Source organism: Cladophialophora bantiana, assembly GCF_000835475.1.
Source record: "Cladophialophora bantiana CBS 173.52 unplaced genomic scaffold supercont1.11, whole genome shotgun sequence".
NCBI lineage: Eukaryota > Fungi > Ascomycota > Eurotiomycetes > Chaetothyriales > Herpotrichiellaceae > Cladophialophora > Cladophialophora bantiana.
The window spans coordinates 286,040-303,722 of NW_015971585.1; the positions used below are offsets into that span (position 1 = coordinate 286,040).

At 51.5% G+C, this 17,683-nt stretch overlaps 7 protein-coding genes across 7 annotated transcripts; 2 read left to right on the top strand and 5 right to left on the bottom strand.

The window, feature by feature from the left end:
- Positions 1-1,416: 1,416 nt before the first annotated feature.
- On the bottom strand, positions 1,417-2,037 carry Z519_07529 (uncharacterized protein; the record flags this gene model as incomplete). Its single annotated transcript, XM_016765262.1, has 1 exon — positions 1,417-2,037. The coding sequence occupies one exon, from the start codon at positions 2,035-2,037 to the stop codon at positions 1,417-1,419; it is 621 nt and encodes a 206-aa protein (XP_016618231.1).
- A 469-nt stretch (positions 2,038-2,506) lies between these two features.
- Positions 2,507-4,128, bottom strand: Z519_07530 (uncharacterized protein; the record flags this gene model as incomplete). The annotated part of the gene is made up of 2 exons (XM_016765263.1): positions 2,507-2,864; positions 2,921-4,128. The coding sequence occupies 2 exons, from the start codon at positions 4,126-4,128 to the stop codon at positions 2,507-2,509; spliced, it is 1,566 nt and encodes a 521-aa protein (XP_016618232.1).
- A 927-nt stretch (positions 4,129-5,055) lies between these two features.
- Positions 5,056-6,649, top strand: Z519_07531 (uncharacterized protein; the record flags this gene model as incomplete). The annotated part of the gene is made up of 2 exons (XM_016765264.1): positions 5,056-5,200; positions 5,268-6,649. 2 exons carry the CDS (start codon positions 5,056-5,058, stop codon positions 6,647-6,649), a joined length of 1,527 nt encoding a protein of 508 aa, XP_016618233.1.
- A 354-nt stretch (positions 6,650-7,003) lies between these two features.
- On the bottom strand, positions 7,004-9,132 carry Z519_07532 (uncharacterized protein; the record flags this gene model as incomplete). The annotated part of the gene is made up of 9 exons (XM_016765265.1): positions 7,004-7,185; positions 7,239-7,430; positions 7,483-7,602; positions 7,656-7,782; positions 7,838-8,224; positions 8,278-8,448; positions 8,497-8,541; positions 8,602-8,703; positions 8,752-9,132. 9 exons carry the CDS (start codon positions 9,130-9,132, stop codon positions 7,004-7,006), a joined length of 1,707 nt encoding a protein of 568 aa, XP_016618234.1.
- Positions 9,133-9,721: 589 nt separating this feature from the next.
- On the bottom strand, positions 9,722-11,470 carry Z519_07533 (uncharacterized protein; the record flags this gene model as incomplete). Its single annotated transcript, XM_016765266.1, has 1 exon — positions 9,722-11,470. The coding sequence occupies one exon, from the start codon at positions 11,468-11,470 to the stop codon at positions 9,722-9,724; it is 1,749 nt and encodes a 582-aa protein (XP_016618235.1).
- A 527-nt stretch (positions 11,471-11,997) lies between these two features.
- Z519_07534 (uncharacterized protein) lies at positions 11,998-12,844 on the top strand (the record flags this gene model as incomplete). Its single annotated transcript, XM_016765267.1, has 3 exons — positions 11,998-12,212; positions 12,263-12,468; positions 12,537-12,844. 3 exons carry the CDS (start codon positions 11,998-12,000, stop codon positions 12,842-12,844), a joined length of 729 nt encoding a protein of 242 aa, XP_016618236.1.
- Positions 12,845-13,709: 865 nt separating this feature from the next.
- Z519_07535 (uncharacterized protein) lies at positions 13,710-15,910 on the bottom strand (the record flags this gene model as incomplete). The annotated part of the gene is made up of 4 exons (XM_016765268.1): positions 13,710-14,512; positions 14,625-14,723; positions 14,767-15,804; positions 15,856-15,910. 4 exons carry the CDS (start codon positions 15,908-15,910, stop codon positions 13,710-13,712), a joined length of 1,995 nt encoding a protein of 664 aa, XP_016618237.1.
- Positions 15,911-17,683: the final 1,773 nt, after the last annotated feature.

The following is a 17,683-nucleotide window of genomic DNA, read 5'->3' on the forward strand; positions in this document are numbered from 1 at the left end:
AATAGGTCTGTATTCCTCTTGCGGAGAGCCACAAGTCAGAAAAGTGTTTGCGGTCGTCAGGCTTGTCCAATAAATGAGCGAGCAAGCCCTGCGGCCTTAGGAAAAGCGCTGTCTCCGAACAAGGCCGAGGGTGACGCTGATCTCACGTCTCTCGCCGCTCTGTCCCGATAACTCCGCAGCACCAATAGAATGGCGAAGACCCGTTGCGTTAGGCTCGGCCCGAGCCCTGGATCACCGCACGCCACATCATCCTTCGACAGAAGAATGAATGTTACCGCCTCCCTATATAGATAGGAATCAGAACTGTAGACACAGGTGATGCCAGATTCGTTGGAGGGCTCTTTCTTATGCTTTACAGCTGCTAGACGTGTCGTGTAGTCAAAACTGCTGCTTCACCTTTGCAAGTCGGAGTGGCGTAGCTGTCAGCTTGATGGATTCCTCAGCCGTTGTAAGTAGCTCGAGCTGGAAGTTAATGGAATAGCGTAGTGCTTTGGCCAGCAACATTCGAAGTTGCCATATCCACTTCGTAGCATGGCAGGCGGGAAAAGCGCATAGCTGTTTCCCCAAAGGCGCAAGTCAAATAACAGGAATTACCCGTTATGCAACTCACAGCATCGTCGAAGGAATCAACAAAATATGTCATCTAACAAGATGTGTGGTCCATCAGACTAAGCTCCTGCGAGTGAACGACACCAAGCTTCAAGCCATGCGAGTCCCTCTAATGTTCAGGACTTCACCGTCCTATCTGAATCACGATCGGCAGCCCAGGATCTGGACGAAAGTGGGGGTTGAGATAGCAGTGTTCCAAGATGGTAGAGGTTATATGTTGTATCGAATCAATGGTTTTGTACCTAACGTTGTGTTTATATCAGCGTTCCGCTAACTCGCAGATGCGACAGTGCTAGTCCTCTGGGACACCTGTCGGGTGCCTACCTTATGAGTCTCGCTGGTGGCTTGACCCACCTTTGTCCAAATTGAAGACTAGGTGCCACCTCAATTCACCACATCGACGTCGAGCATGGCTGGTCCTGCTTCTGATGCATCACCGGTCAACCATGCAAAACTCCAGAAGTTCATTCGCTTCTCATGCCTCACGGTATGGCGTTCGGAGGTCTCTTCTGGCCATAGCAGAAAATATGGTCTTTCGTCTCCGGCGGAAATGTGAGGTTGTGGTTGACGGAGGGCTGAATCGGGGTAGAACTAACCACAGGTTCTGGGTTGAGGATGCTGCCTCAGTGGTAGAAACAATACGGTCCCAAATTGACGCAATGAAGTTGTCGAATCTCGGCAGCTGAAGCGCCCACGCGCGTCGTCAAGAGGAGCACATCACCCTGCATCATCCTGCGAGAACACGGCCAGTACGCCAATCGCTGGGCATTGTTCAATAGCTGATTCTCCACCGCAGATCCCGGGCTGTCAGGGCCCGAAAATCCTCGCAAGAAATCCACCACCGCCACTTTGGCTCGAACTGGGAGACGGGTCACCCTTCTTCATCTCTTCGTCAACCCACTTTGCCATTGCCTTCTCGTTACTCAACATCCTCGTGTCGACCAGTCGCTCCGTGACTCTTTCCGCTCTCCGACCCCCGAATCCCATTAATGTAGGCATGCTCCTGACTCCGTATTCCACTCCAAGGTCCATCATGTTGCCGTTGCTTATATCTGGAGAGTCCAGTTCGATCTCTGCAAAAGCGAGAGACGAGTATCTATCTTCCGGCGAGGGTGGTCGAGTTTCGACGAGGGAGGTCAAAAGTGGCGTTATCGTGCGGCAGGGCGTACATGTGGAGGTGGTAAAGAGGGCCAACATGAGCGTGTTGTTGGCGGAGACGAGGCGGAGGGCATCGTGGAATTGGGGCGGAGTTCGAAAAGGAGTAAACACACGATTCTTTTGTGAGAAGGAGGGAGTTGTGCTGAACAATTGCGCTAGGGGTAGTATGGGTATTCTGTTAGAGGACCGAATCCTTAGCAGGGAGGAAGCTTGAACGGCATGAGGAACAGAGATGCAAAAGCGAGAAGAGTAAGAGACAAGTTTCTTCATGTTGCAGTTTCATGCATAAGGGTTAGAGGAAAGTTGGTATCATTGAAAAAAGAACGGCGACGTACTTCACGGCTCGCGCCACTGACGACAGTAGCTTGCGGAAGGAAACATCCAACTCCCTTTTCGGGTTCAAGAACCCGCCGTTTTACGGGAGTCATGGCTTGAGTCTGATTCTGCACGGCGCTGCTTTTAGTTGTGCTCTCGCGCCTTCGGAGCTATTATTGCTCAGGCTGGCAGCTATAGTAATGATAGCAAAGTTGGCTACAAAAGAATTAGTGGAAGTTGAAAATATGTGTCCACGAAGAGGTATATGTCTTGATTCTGTTTCTTCTCAGGTCACAATGGAACACGGTCCAGCCTTGCCAACGAGGCCCGTGCCCGCAGGCCAATTCGTATCGCCTGGATAGCGTGTGAGCTTGGGGCTTTCCCAGGTTAAGGCACCATATTGTTCTCAACGTCGTGCGCTTCCTTATGCCTTGCTCATGGAGCTGATCTCCTCAACATGTACGGCGGTGTTGATCACCTTCTCTCCACCCAGATTCTCGTTAGTCTTAGCGGCCACGTCCTCTCCATCAAAGATCTTGGTGATCTCTTCAAGTGGTAGATACTTGGTCTCAGCGTAAAAGAAGTAGATAATAAAGACCTCGAAGAGCAGGAAAACGCAATAGACGATATAGTACTTCCACCCAAGTGCATTCATGGCAATCGGGTTGACGTATTGGTTGAAGAAGAGAGCGCCGTAGAGTGCGTATTCCATGATGGTAAAGCCCTTGGCACGTAGATTATACGGGAGGATCTCGGTGGTGTAGGATGCAATCAGGCCAGACCTAAAGAGACGGGTTAATTGTGGTCTCGGAGCGCAGTGGGATAGGAAACCACGTACTTGAAGTTGTAGAAGAGAGTGTAGACAAATATGAATGCCAGATTTCCCTTCCCATAGGCGAGCTGTTTGGTAGCAGTGTAGCGCTCGGCCAGGACAGTCCAAATCACCCAAGATACGAGACTGCCTACGGTCGAGATTAGGTAGATCGGTCGGCGACCCCATTTGTCGACGAAGAATGAGAAACCCACGTTAGTGACCAAGCTAAAAGTCGTGATGCCACCATTGATGAGGAGTTGTTGATTGGGATCAGTGATGCCGATATTATCCAGGATGAGGTTGAGGTAATAGCTAATCAAGCCATTTCCAGACCACTGCGAGAAGAGACCGACTGAAATAAGGATGATAAGCCTGCGGCGGTTGCCCTTGGTTTTGAAGAAGTCCAAGAAAGATGAAGTCTTCTTCTGCTGCTTCTCCAGCGCCAGAGCAGTGGCAATCTCGGTGTATTCGATCTGAACGACCTCATCGTGCTCATTGCCGTCGGCGTGGTACTTGGCCAACACCTGCATAGCCTTTTCAGACTTGTCCTTGTTGATATAGTAACGAGGTGATTCTGGCATGAACCACACGACTGCCAACATCCACACAGTGAATACACCTTGAATCAAGCTGGGAGCTCGCCAGGCCCAGTTGCTGTTAATCTTTAAAGTGCCATAGGTGACCCATGCAGCGATGAAGGCTCCAGATTGGTAGTTTGCGGCTTGGATGGTGACCAGCAGAGCACGATCTTGTGCTGGGGCAATTTCAGCGATCAGAAGTGGCGAGGCACAGTTGACAATGATGTCGCCAAAACCCAGGATAAATCGGGCACCAACGAACATGCCGAAGCTTTGTGCGGCAGACTGAAGAGCAACACCAACAAGCATGATGGATGCACCGATGGTCAGGGTTGTTCGTCTCCCGAGGCCATCGAGCATGAATGGAATGAACAAGAGACCAGCAAGTGCGCCAGCGCTCATGACACAATTGAACAAGCCTAAAATCGAACCTCTTGGATGGTTGAAATAGGTCTGCCATAGCGGAAGGGACTGCAGGCCGTTCATCATCGAATTGTCATAGCCATTGGCAGTGTTGGTGCATATCAAGGCAAAGATGTAGAAGTAAAGCCATCTCATCGTGGAGGACTTCCACCATTTGACCCGAGGAAAGACTCTGCCTGCAAGGACAAAGTGGCCCTTGGGAGGGACGAAGAGCTGGGGATCTTTTGCCATTTTGGTGCAGTCTGGAAGACAGTGATTGAAGCAAGTGAGAGTCGAGGAGAATTCTGGAATGCTAGACAGGGTGAAGACCTAAGGGGCATGAAGCATTGTTACCAAGTTATGGTAGTGGCCATAAATGATATTGAGAGGAGTCCAATCTGCCTGAATTGGTCTCCATTGTCGCGTGCTTTGTAGAGTGAAATCAACAACCGAGGTCTTAATTGGCCCGGTTGAGGCCATCTCAGATGATTTGTTTTACTCCTGAGTGTGGTCAAAGACGCAAAAGTACCGCCACTTGTCGCAGCCAGTTGGGTCAGTGTATTCAGTATCAGACCGGAAGTGTATGTTATCGTAGAGGTGAACTGAGCTAAAAGGTAAGTCGGGGAACCACCGGGAAGCCACCGGGAAGCCACCACCGGGCGAACCACCGGCTTCTTACTGAAAACATGTTGCTTGATGTGGTCTGTGGACGACTGTTGCATGGACACTTGGAGGTTATTAGCCTGAAACCTGGGAAAGGAGAACACATAGGAGCCAATCGAACCGAGATGTCGAGGGCCATATTCCCCGTGGGGCGCAAGGCTGAGTTCCGGGTATCGCTCTAAATCCGATAAGCGGCACAACTCCGACAATGTACTTTGGAGGGAGACTCAGCGCCATTCAGGCTGAATTCTGGGCTCCAAACCTTGCAGCCAAGGTCGGGTGCAGCGTCGTCCAAAGCGGTGGTCAAGACTTCAGCCACGGGGTTGCGAGGAATATTGTACAATGCCTCAACGTTGGCCACACCTGCTAGGATGATAGATCATTTTGCTCGGCACCCTAAAACGGACATATTTACGTAGACAGGGGCCCGTTGAAGAAGGGACTCGTACGGCCAGCGTGAATCTGCAAGTTTCTTTTGCCGGGCCCTTGGTGACCGTTCAGTCGAACAGTCCCCTGATGAACCCAATTATCCCTGGCTTCGCGCCGGACCCTTCCATTGTCCTCGTCGATGATACATACTACCTCGTGAATTCCAGCTTCCACATATTTCCGGGCCTCCCCATCTATGCATCAAAAGACCTGGTGTCATGGCGACACATAAGTAAGCTTCGGAGAATCTCGTGCAAGCCTGCTGAGTGTGATATGGGTTCTGATACTTTTCTCAACAGCAAACGCGTTCAATCGCCGCGAACAGCTCAGTCTCAAGGCCTCTGAGACAAAACACAGTCCACCAGGCGAATGGGGAGAGGTCATGTCGGCCACAGGCGGCCTTTATGCGCCGACCCTACGCTATCGTGACGGGACATTTTATGTCGTTTGCACAAACATTATTCGAGGCGAGGGTGACGACGAGGGCGAGAGCAAACAGAACTTCATTATAACGACAACTGACATTTACTCTCATAAGTGGAGTGACCCTGTCTTCTTCGACTTTGATGGTATCGACACCAGTCTCGTTTGGGATGAAGAAGGAAAGGCATATCTGCACGGCTCTGCAGCCCCCGGTCCAATGACAACGATCAAGATGTTTGAGATCGATGTCAAGACTGGTTCAAAACTCAGTGGTGAGGAGCTCATCTGGAGAGGCACTGGTGGCATCTGGCCTGAAGGACCTCACATCTATCGAAAGGATGATTGGTGGTACTTGGTCATTTCCGAAGGCGGCACCTTTGAAGACCATATGATCACTGTTGCTCGGAGCAAGGATCTGTACGGCCCATACGAACCTAACCCTCACAACCCCATATTGACCGCAAGTGGAACACACGAATACATCCAGCACACCGGACATTGCGATTTATTCTGCGATAAGCAAGGCCAATGGTGGGGTGTCTGTCTCGGGGTACGCAAGGACCCGAAAAAGAGGTATATTATGGGACGTGAAACATTTGTCACCCCGGCTACGTGGCCTGAGGGTGACTGGCCAACGCTGCAACCTGTGAAGATGGCTCATGAAGCTGTCTACAGAAGGAAAGTCGGCAAGCCAAGTGCTCTGAGCTCCGAGCCCCTGGTGGACTTCTGCTATATCCGCGACGTTGATCTCCGCAAGCACAAGATTTCCCCTGACGGAAGGACGGTCGAGCTGATATCTAGCAGGGCTGACCTATCGGACGCGCGGGGTCAAGTATCGTTCGTTGGAAAACGACAGAGGATGCTTGATGGTCGATCGCACGTCGTCCTCCTGGCGCCGCCTCGCGGTATAGCCGGCCAAACCGGCCTCGCCATATACAAAGACGAGTTCCGGTATGCTAGGATCTACCACGACATGCTGACCGGCGAAATGGTCCTTGAAATCATGAACGGTCCGAAAGAGATTCGTCGACTCACTCGAAAGGAATGTCCTGCAGGTAAAGATATCGAGCTGCAACTGGAGTACAGAGAAGACTCGTACACATTCTCCTTCAACACAGTCGGCGGAGCCACCGAATTCGATCCGTTTGACACGATGGATCTGGTGGGCCCGGATTTCACTGGACCAGTGATCGGGGTCTTTCTGACATCCTCGGAGGATGGGACGAGCGTCATCTTCCAGGATCTAAGAGTGGAGTGAATGAATCATATAGCATGGATGGGGATCTTGCCTATCTGGAGAACATCCCTACTCGGTTGGAAAATGCCAGGTGTGTTGGCAACTCCAAGTATGCCCATTTTCTTGGGGTGTTGGCCGGCTAGGAGGTACCTTTTGGCCACCTTCTTAGGGGCTCAGCCTCGCCGAGATCTCAAAGCCTGTCTAAAATTCTAGTTGTGTCTGCTCGAAGTATTCTCCACAAATGGGCCCGGATATCTTTGCCACAGATGCTGAAGAAAACATCTCCTGGAGTGTCTGTACTGATCATGACTGGAAACTCCAACTTAATGACTTGCTTCGGCAATCCCGATCAGGAGCCGGGAATTTCTCGCTCGCCTAGAGTTTCGACGAGGTGCAATTCATGGCTGAAGGCGGTTTCCGGGCGCCGAATGTAGCCTCCCAGGCGCTTTGGGCCTTGATCAACAGCGCGTCTTGACCGGCACGGGCAATTACCGAAAGGCCAAATGGTCTGCCATTGTAGTCGAGATACGACAGTGGCAATGTGGCAATTGGATACCCTGGAGGCTTTAGCATCGACGCTTGTGAGAGAGGGATTGCGTTTCATACATACCACCGCAAGCTGCATAGTTGATCAGCAGACTATCCGCTGGTGCCATGATCAAGTCAACTCTATACGTGTCGAGAATAAAGTCTATGCCCTTATTTCTAGCCACATCTCGGAGGTGCTTGAAGTGAGCGTCATACTCTTCCGCAGTGATCGACTGTTTGTAAGCTCGTACTAGGCGCTCCTGGTTCGGAGAATCTGGCCTGCATGTTATTGAAAGGTAGGGAAGAAGTGGTGTTCCCCAGCTTACAGGGAGAAAGTTCCAACTCCGCGTGTTGCTCGTTGAATTCGATGAGCTCCTTCAGGTTCCGAACTGTGGAATTGACTCGAGTTTCGAGATAGGCATTAATAGCTTTCACAAAGTCGGCAGCTGAACGTCGCATCAGTTCAGGATACCGACGGTGCGCTTCTCAGATCACCTACCGATAACTACAGTCTCACTGTTTTGGCCGTTTAGATCAAAGGCATCGTGACTGATCAGAGGCACATTGCCCGCATATGATTTAGCCAGTGTCTCGATTGTGGCGTACGCCCGTCGGATCTCTCTGTTCTGTTTCATGACTTAGCTTATGGAAGGAAGCAGATTGAAACGTGAACGAGCGAACCATTTGCTGCGTTGCGTTTTCGACTTGTCGCATCCAGGAATCCGGGAGTCTCCAGACTTGGGGATCTAGTGTAGCAACAGAAATATCACCCCAGCTCTGTGTCAAGGCAGAGGTATAGCTTGGAAGCTTTCGCTCGGGTTCAACTATTGCATCCAGGAGCACCGCCAGGTCATAGGGAGTCTTAGCCATAGGGCCAGCTGTGTCGAAATTTGGTGAGATAGGGACGATTCCTGCTTGCGGGACCAGGCCGATTGTCGGCTTGATTGTATACAGTGCGGCTCTGGCTGCTGGTAGGACGAGCGAGCCGTCGGTCTCGGTGCCGATGGCGAAAGGGCTGTAGCCCATTGAAACCGCGACAGCTGAGCCAGCAGAGGATCCAGACGGATTCTGGTTTCATATGGTTAGAACTCACCCATATCTGTATCCGCCCACAGACTTACGCTATGACCGTTGCTGCCGTCGTCTGGATCGACGCCGCCACGGACGTACGCGGACTGGACTTGGCCGCCAACAGCAGAGTAGCCGCTTGTTATATTCTGGCCCCTACACCATTTGTCAGTCGCAGAAACCCTGGGCGCTTGTGGTCGCACAAACTTGTAGTTTGACAATTCCTAGATAATGTCAATGAGTGAGACGATTATTGCACGGAGTTCACATACGCTCAAATTCGCCTTGCCAATAATTATGACTCCGGCCGCAATCAGCTAGCGTGGTCAAGACTATCAGCGGGTGCTGTTGCGTGGCTTCTTCGGAGTAGAACGTACCAAGTCGACTATGCGGGCATTTTTTTGCGGCCAGGAATCCGCGAGCGCATAGCTCCCTGCAGTGGTCTGAAAGCCAAGTTCGGGGTGTGTATCAATGTTGTCCTAGGGAGCGGTCAGTCCCGAGTCATTTATGACTGACACAGAACTCACTTTGATCACAATTGGGATGCCATGTAAAGGGCCTCGTATGCTCCCTTCAGATCGCTCTTTATCAAGCCTCTCAGCAGCTTTGAGGACACTCTGTAATGGTCTGAAATTGATCATTGCGTTCAGATAGTCGTCATGTTTCTGAATCTGGTCTGTATACAACCGTACCAGATCAACACTTCGCAAAGTCCCATTTCCAAGCAAGCCCTGTAGCTCTCTCAAGTCTGCTGTCAGAGGGTTGATGATAGAGGTACTGACCTCCAAGGCCACCGAACCTTGCGACTGAGCAACCGAGTACCATCGTGCGCCTAAAATGACTGCCACAAGGAGGGTAATGAGGGAGAAGATAACGTAGCGGTCTGGACGTCTGGCTTTGGGATCCATGAGGTGAATCTCTTCAGGCTTTGGAGTGCGAATTCGGTTGTCCGTGGTGGTTCAGTTTCAAGTCCTGTTCAGGTTCTGGTCAGGAATTGTGTGTGGCGGCGAGGCGCCGACAATGTAAGGTGAAGCTAGGCTTGGCTTGCGGCACCAACAGCACCTTCCAAATTTATTAGCATGTATCACACATTAGCCATTGTTAATTAGACTAGAGTCTCTGCGACAGCAGCAACAAGAAACACGCGAGAGGAGATCCATCACAACCCTGCACAAGGCTGGGCACTAATCAGGGGGTGGCGAATGTAACGGGCGACATTCTGCTCGACCTGAAAAGAAACTAATTAACGTCGCCAACAAATCGTGTTCAATCACTGCAATTACTACTTCTTCTCTCCGTGATCTACGGTATTCCCAGAAAGGGTGCTGCAATAGAAGACAAAGTCCTTACCGGGCTCTGGAAAAATGGATAGATCTCCATGGCAAACAGTCAAGCAAGCCTCCATTGGCTACCGGTACAGCTCAATATCGCATACGTTGCAATTCGTCCGCTCCTCAAGGCAACCCGTGGTCTCACATCACAGAGGAGACAACCGGATCATTTGACACGGGATCGCGAGAGGTTTCTTAGAGGAATCCCCCAAACCCATTTTCTCCGACTCCCTTTAGCCTCCTTCGGTTGCAGGTCATTAACAACGATGGTGTTTTCGTCTGACCCATCGCGTGTCACCCAGCACCTGGTCCTGTCGATGTCATACCTCTTCTCCATGTACGCGCATATCCTGCCCTTGTATTCTCGGTCAGCTTGAGCCGCTGCTACCACTCGGTCGAGGCTCGGACTGTTTGAGACAATGTCCGCACTGCTCAGGAGCCCTTTCGGCTCCTCCTGCAAAAAGGTGGGATGCCGCCGAACATGCAGAAGGGTCAGAGAGGCTTGGAAGACCAAGATGGCAAAGATGGCAAAGAACGCGTACGCGATCCATGGGACGACGTGGAGTCGGTTCTCGGACGACGTAAGCGTGGCGGACGCTGTCGTCACTCCTGAAGTCGGTTTATTCGCCACGGTGGCCGCGAGAAAGGCAAAAACAGTGGTGAAAATCGTGGAGATCGACAATATCATGTGTTCGGCAGAAATCCAGTTGCTAGGGTACTTCATTCGGGAGTAAGCCAGGACCACTGTGCCTAGAGACGAAGTAAAATCGGGTGATCCAGGGGTGAAGCGCTGGACATTCTGCAAATCTGACTCGAATGATGCCCAGGTGTCAAACCTAGCGTCACTGGTATGTTCCTCATCCGGACTGAACGCTAATAGTGGAGCATTCGAGATTGCTCTTGTGATGTTGAGATAGCCGGGCGTCATCCTGTATAATGGCATGCAGGAAATGAGGCTGAGGTTTGATAGTAAATACGGTGCATCCCCGTCGTAGGATCCGATAAACACAACCAGTCGGCTGAATCCGGTACCGCCAGGACAGAATAATTTCGAGCTTGTTTTAAGGTAGGTCGTTGAACCCCCGCTCACGCCGCCTTTAATCTCAACATCGCAGCCCCTGTCGGTAGCGGAGAAGGTGATTGTAGAACCCTCATCAGCATCTAGCCGATCTATCTGATAGTCTGTGAGACTTCGACATTCGAGATATGCCGAATAGGCCTGGATGTTGAGCGCTACGCTCACGCCATTTGGATCTTCAGACATTGGAGAGAGGTCGACGGCTGGGAATGCAAATTCTCCGTCAGTCCAAGGGGGGAGGTTCCCACCATGAACTCTCGCCGCTGATACAGTGTCAAGTATTGAACTGTAGTCGATAGATGAATTGATTGAGGAAGAGTCAAAGATTGTTGTCAATGATACTGGAGTCTGACGGTCGAGATTGACGTAGCTTGGAGCCATCAACCGAGCTGAGAAAGGGACGATGAACAAGGAGACAATCCACCCAAGCAGCATGCTGGAGCCGTGCAGCCAATGTCGATTCCGAAAAGCAAAAACCCAAGCGTATATCGATGGATAGGTTCGATAGTCCAGCATCAATGACTTTCTGACCGAAGTCCCCTTGTCAGAATATAACTCAGCAAATGGAACCTCGTTCAATAGTGCGGTGACAACAGAATCATAGTAGAAGCGGTACAGCGTAAGAAGAACCGAGGGCAATGCTGTCCATAGGAGACCCTGTTGCCATGAAATTTGCTGGCTGGATCCAGATGACGAGACGCTTTGATCTGCGACCGAGACAAATCCATCATCCTTCTGCGAGAAAGTAAGCAGAACAGCGACAACAGCAATGATGGCACAGTCAATTGTGATAATAACAATCAACGACCAGGACTTCAGCGACCACGATCTCCACATTGTGCAGTGATTGGAAATCGAGGTCGAAACAGGTGCGAGTTTGCTCGGACAAAAACAAAATAGGTAGAAGGCTCGCTAGCCTGACGGCGATTGATTTATTGTCAACTCCCAATCCTGTGACCTGTGTGTGTAAGGCAACGGGTTCACAGGGTCAGAAAAGGCAACGGTCGGTGGAAGCTGCCACATGACCTCGACGAAAGCCAGAAACCTTGTTGTTTTGGCCCTGCACTCCAATTTCGAGGCTCTCCCAGCATGCCGGGTAGATGGGGGACAGGCCTTCGGAGCAGAGCAGAGCCAACAACCAAGACAATCAACACAGCCGTTCTTGCATACACGAAAGCGCCGAGCACAGCGACAGGCGCCACATCCAGAAACAGCCGTCCTTGTTGGGATAGAATTTGGGGGCACAAAGTCAAAGGCAAACCTTGCTGTTGAACGGCTGAGACGAACGCCTCAAGCTTGTTGAGGGAATATAAGATAGTCCTTCTTGATTCCCACACATCCAGATCAGACAAAAGAGCTTCAAAATGCATTTCAGCGTATACTCGCTAATGAGCGTTGGGTTTGCAGCACTTGCGTCGTCGCAGGCACTTACGCTCGAAGCTTCAGATTGCGTTGGACCTTTGACTACTGCTTCAAACTGCAACTACTTTGCGAGTAAGCTCAATGCTTGCAACAGCCTAAGTGGCAGTGCTGCCGCTTCTTGCTACTGTCCGCAAACCGTCTTTGATGCCATTGTGCGGTAAGTAAACACGCAGAATTGGCAGAATTTGAGGGTTGACGGGGGCACAGATGCGAAGGAGAATTCAGGCTCTGCTATGCAGGAGATGAATTCGACCCTACATTTGAGGATCCGAGCACCGGGCTCATCACTCTCTGGCATTCGGCTTGCGACGAAGTAATCACGTATACAGTCACAACTCCAGTAGCAGCGGAGCCATCAATCACGATTGACCAGGATTTCTGTAACTCCGTTGCGAACGACTGCATTCGATTTGGTGAATTAACGGATGGCTGTACTGCATCCTACACAGCCGCGTCGGATATCCTCAGCTGCAATTGCCAGTCAAACATCATCAGCCTGGCAAACAGGTGCCAAATCGACGGCTCATCCTCTTGTTTCCTGGAGACGGTCGTCACCACGAATCTCTGGTCGTACAAGAACTGCCGGAATGGGGTGTCAGCAGGGAGGCAACTTACCACCATCACACCCGCGGCCACCGCGACTTTGAGCAGAACGTCCTCATCGGGGTCAGATCAGGGAGGCTCAATTACATCTGGAACGGCAGAACCAAGCTCGCTTCCGTCGGTGCCCGCCCTGTCCACGGCAACTTCCAGGGTGTCATCCTTGTCTGCGGCTTCAGCCCGGCCTAGTCTCTGGCATGTGATGGTAACAGCAGCCTGCCTCATAGCCTTACTGGTCGCCATGATGTGAGGAGGCAACCAAGGGAAAAGAATGAAAGAATGACGCAAAGAGGCAGAGGGGACAGAGGGGGCAGAAGCGGGCCAGGAGAAACCGGCTCACCAGCGAAGCCAAGGAGGTTTGGCTTTTTGCTAGGAATACAAATAGCGAATGACGTCAAAGCCAAGCATTTTTAGCGTCTGGGCGGACGTAGTTAGTCTGAACTTAGGGTAACAGGGAACACGATCAGCACAAGCAGCCGCCAGCAATCTTTGCGAATCTGTAATACGCTCCGAGCCTGTCTGATGAAAATAATCTCGATCCCAACCCGATATGAGCCTCCTCTCACCCGCCTCGGGGCTGCCAACCTTGAGTAAATCACGGAAAAAATGACACAGCACTCTCACGCATCTACCACACCATCCCGACCGCCCTTCACGCGCGGGGAAGTGAAACAAAAGTCAGCCTCATAAGGCTGGGTGGCAAAACTACCCGTGTTCAAACTCGAGGTCCTGCGTAAAGTTACGGTGACGAGGCCAAATCAACCGTGCCCTGTCAGCCTCGTGTATGCTGTGCTTTCTCTAGCTGGTTGATGCGCGACACTCAATCCGGCGGTTGGCTTTACAGAGGACGATCCCAACACCCCACTTTCGTTCTCGCGGCGTTGCACCTGGGAGATGATCGGGCCATCCACTTACGGTTCCGTCCAAGGTGGTTCCAGACACGGTCCCATGCGAAGCATAACAAACTCCCGACCTACTAGCATGGAGGTATACAAAACCTATTAAGCATTGATTACACTAAAACTATGGAAATATGATTCGACCTAAGCTCTGGCTACTCCTCAATCTCAGTATACAATCCCACACAATTATACACCAACCAAGCCTTGACTCCAAAGTCCACAAACAACTCCCCACCCCCGTGTTGACACGTCTTGTTCCAACTGCGGCCAGTATCACAGTTCGACGTCTCAAACATGGCCAGACAGCACGAGTCGATGTTCGGGGTCGTCCCGGAGCTGGTGTCGAACGTGATTTCGGCATCGGTGGGGATCGTGCTCAGGTCGGGCAGCGTGCTGATGTCGCTGGTGCTCTGGACCGTGATGCACTTGGTGTTGCGAGTCAGTTGATCGCCGTACATGAGGTACGAGGATCGGTCAAGGGAGTGGTCGTTTTCCCAGTATTGGTAGGGCTGCACGTTCACAGTCCAGCCGCAGATATCGCCTGGAACGGGGGAGGGGAGAGGGAAAGGGTTGGAGGATGTGGAAGGGGCCTTTGATGTCGTTGTTGTGGTTGTTCTTGTCGATGTAGTTGTGGATCGTGGAGTGGTTGTCACCTTGGATGTGGTTGATGTTCTCAGCGTCGTGGTTGGAGTGCTTTTGGTCGTTGAGGGGCTTGTCGTTGTTGTTATCCTCTTTGATGTTGTTGTCGAGACAGGAAAGGCACCAAATGCTTTACAATAGTCCTTCACGAGCACTATTTGTTCGTCTTCGTCGTCCTCCCACAGGTCGATATCGAGGAAGTCTTTGCTACCCGTCCAGAACTCAATCACACCGTCGACACTCATCGCGGAGCCTACATTGACGTCGAGTGAGACCCCATTCGGTCTTGTATCATTAGGGCAGAATCCGCCGTCCTCTGATGCGACGTTAGTTACACTTTCCATGGTATCTATCTCTTTTGTATTTTGGAGAATTCGATCCCCAAAGATATATTCCTGGATCTTGGTGATTGAATTGATGAGACTTACTATGTCCCAGCCTCCCGTCAAAGATGAAGATTGGGTCTTTGAAAACGAGCACCATCTCGAAACCCTGTTCGGGGACCTTGACCCACGGTAGTTTGAAGTCTTATCCCACGTTAGCAATGGGGGGTTCGAAGCCCAGCTATACTAGCCGGAATGGTCCCGAACAGCTCACCGGGGAACAGCGACACGCCAAGGGAGACGTTGAACACCACGGAAAACTTCAGACCGATACCCAACTGGGCGTCAATGCCGAACGGATCGACCTCGAACTCTGGCCACCAGTCGTAGAACTCGCTCTTGTCCGCAAACTCCGCGGCGCCGTCGACGGCAAAGTCAACCTTTGCCAGTGCGGTGTCGGGTATGCTGGCTGTGGCGCCCGTAGTAATGGTTGCCTCGCCCTCGATTGAGTCGACTTCGAAGCTGACGCCAACGTCCATAGTTGGACCAAGTTTGAGGATGTCTGGAATCTCGAATCCCCCGGGCACAGGGATCGTTGCCACTGTCTTGTTGTAGCTAGGCAGATCAAAGATAGCCGCGTCAGCTTTGCCTGACATTTCCATCTTCAAGTGGACACCGGCTTCGACACCACGAGGCTCTGCCCTCAACTCGAATATCTCGAACCCGTCAAAGATGGTCCACTTGACATGCCCGTGCACGGCCAGTGCACCCTGTATCCCGCAATTCTCGCAATCCACATTGATCTTGATCAGTGGGTTGGGGTACAGAAAGCGAAGCATTTCGGTAGGCCATGGGTGGCTTAGGTCGAAGATAGCCTCTCCTGCCTTATCGAAGCCTATCCGCCGCCTCTGGAGACCTGGATTGGCGACGCCGAAATCAATGGTGAAAGCTGAGGCTGCTTCTACCCACTTCTTCTGAACTGCAGTCAGGTGGATAGCTCGGTTGGCTGTGTCAAAGGTAGCATGGCTGATGGCCCAGGGAATGCGCCTGTTGCCCGTGTGGCAGACAGCAGAATCACCCACGAGGATAAATGTGCGGTTTGTGCCACCATTGACCCAGTCAAATGATACTTTCGCATCTTTGAATGTCTTTTGCGTCGAGAACCGCAGATAGAAATGTTCAGAGCAATTAGCCGTGACAAGTGCGGAGGAGAATTTCTCCATGTCAATGATTCTCTGTCCCGGATTTGGGATCACATTGAATAGCACGGTGGTCAACTGAGCGTCTAGTCTGGGTTAGTGGTACTCAAATCACATAATTTCTCTGTTTGGCACACCGCTGGGAGAGGTCCATATCAAATCTTCGTCGTGGCCAAGAGTAACATCGAACATGGTGGAGTTAATGGTTGGGGACGACGGGCCATTGGGATAACACGGGCAACAGCCTTCCACGGCACGTTTAATGTTTAGACGCCATCCATCCCAGAGACTGCGCTCCAGGGGTACCAGTTGCTCGACCAGTTGGCCGGTGGCTGACACGACTGCCCCATGCAGGGCAACCAGAACTATTACGAGGGTATGGGAATGCATTTCGATGAGAGTAGCATCAGTGTCAATGTTTCAGGCAGACAATGCGAAGCAGAGTTGAGCAGGGGGGTATTTCGCAAGGATGTTACCAGTGGGATTTATTGCTTTCGCAGCTGGTAAGTCGACCCATGCTTTGCGCAAAGGAAATCGAACTCGTACTTGCTGCAATGATCTTACCATGCTGAATCGACATGCGTGGGCCATCACTCCATCCCGAGAATATGTTGGGTCCTAAGATAAAAGCAGTTGAGGCCAAGAACTCCGTGGTATGATGCTAAGAGCGGAAGGCTGAGCTGGTTCGGGTACGTTGGAGGACATGGCTTTTGCAGTAGTACCACCGAGATCAGGCAAATGTCGACTTTCCTCCACTGCGAGTGAAGAAACCCGGTGTACACCTCTCCCAGTTGTTGAGGTAATGTCGACCCATCCCCTCTGCTCGCATATCAAATCCTAAGATGGTAATATCATCAACCTTGCGCCCAAGCGAGGCGTTAGAGAGAGCCGCTTAACAAGATACCCTCCTGCACCCTGACATACCAAGTAGAATCGCTAACCGGACCAAAGTTCCATGTCTCAGGAAATGCCTCGTGAAGCAGTCTCAAGGTAAGGAGACACTCGAACACAAGAAAGAGCCTAACAAGTCAGGTCCAATCTAGACGACAGAGTCTCAAATTTTGCAGGGAAGTGGACTGACGTCGCGCACCTCGACCGTGCCCGTCCAATCAGACATACATTGAGGACCTGAATCGTCCTTTGTGCCCGCATAGGTCCAACAGCATGGGAAGAGAAGCGCGGGGGATTGCGGCCATCGAAAGAGTGGGAAGATTGATTGCTCCTCGCCTGTTTCTGATCACGCATGGCTTTACCGAGTAATAAGCTTTGCTCTGCCGAAAATTGATTCTCGATGAGGACGTGCGAACCCATTTTGGGATGGTGGTCGTATGATGCGACGAATAGCAGACCAGAACCTTGGCCCCGCCAAGCTACTAGTGCATAAATAATCATGCCATGGGTGCATTGGATCTGAGCTAGGCATTTTCTTCCTTTTCTCCCCCCCTTTCCCTTAAAGGAAGACGAGGGTGGAACCACAGCAAAAAGAGTTGCTTGCATTCGCTTTTACCACAGCAGTTGGGCGTCCCTCAACAGTACTTGTGGTCTTACAGTCCTAATTAGCACCTCTCGATTGGATGACCTCGCCACGGAGAACGAAACACTGCAGCACACAGACATCGTGCAGTCTCCAGTTCGGAACCATTCAACAGTCATTAGGACGCGCCTTATCCATACGTCAAACCCTCAAGTCCAAGTCCGATACCACGCTGCTCTTTGTTCATGTTAGCATAACAAGGCTCGCTGGCATTGGAGGCAGCTGGAAGGACCCAGCACATGAGTGCCTTGCATGCCGGGCAAATCATAAGGGTGCACCCCTCCGTCGTCTCTATGGGAGTCGTGTACTTCGGGTAATCTTTGATGTTAAGTTCCCTCTTCAGTCTCTTCAGCGCTTTACCGCCACCAGATTTGATGTCTCTGGACCCCGCACACGTATAATCGCCTTGTCGCTCATGACGAGAGGTACAA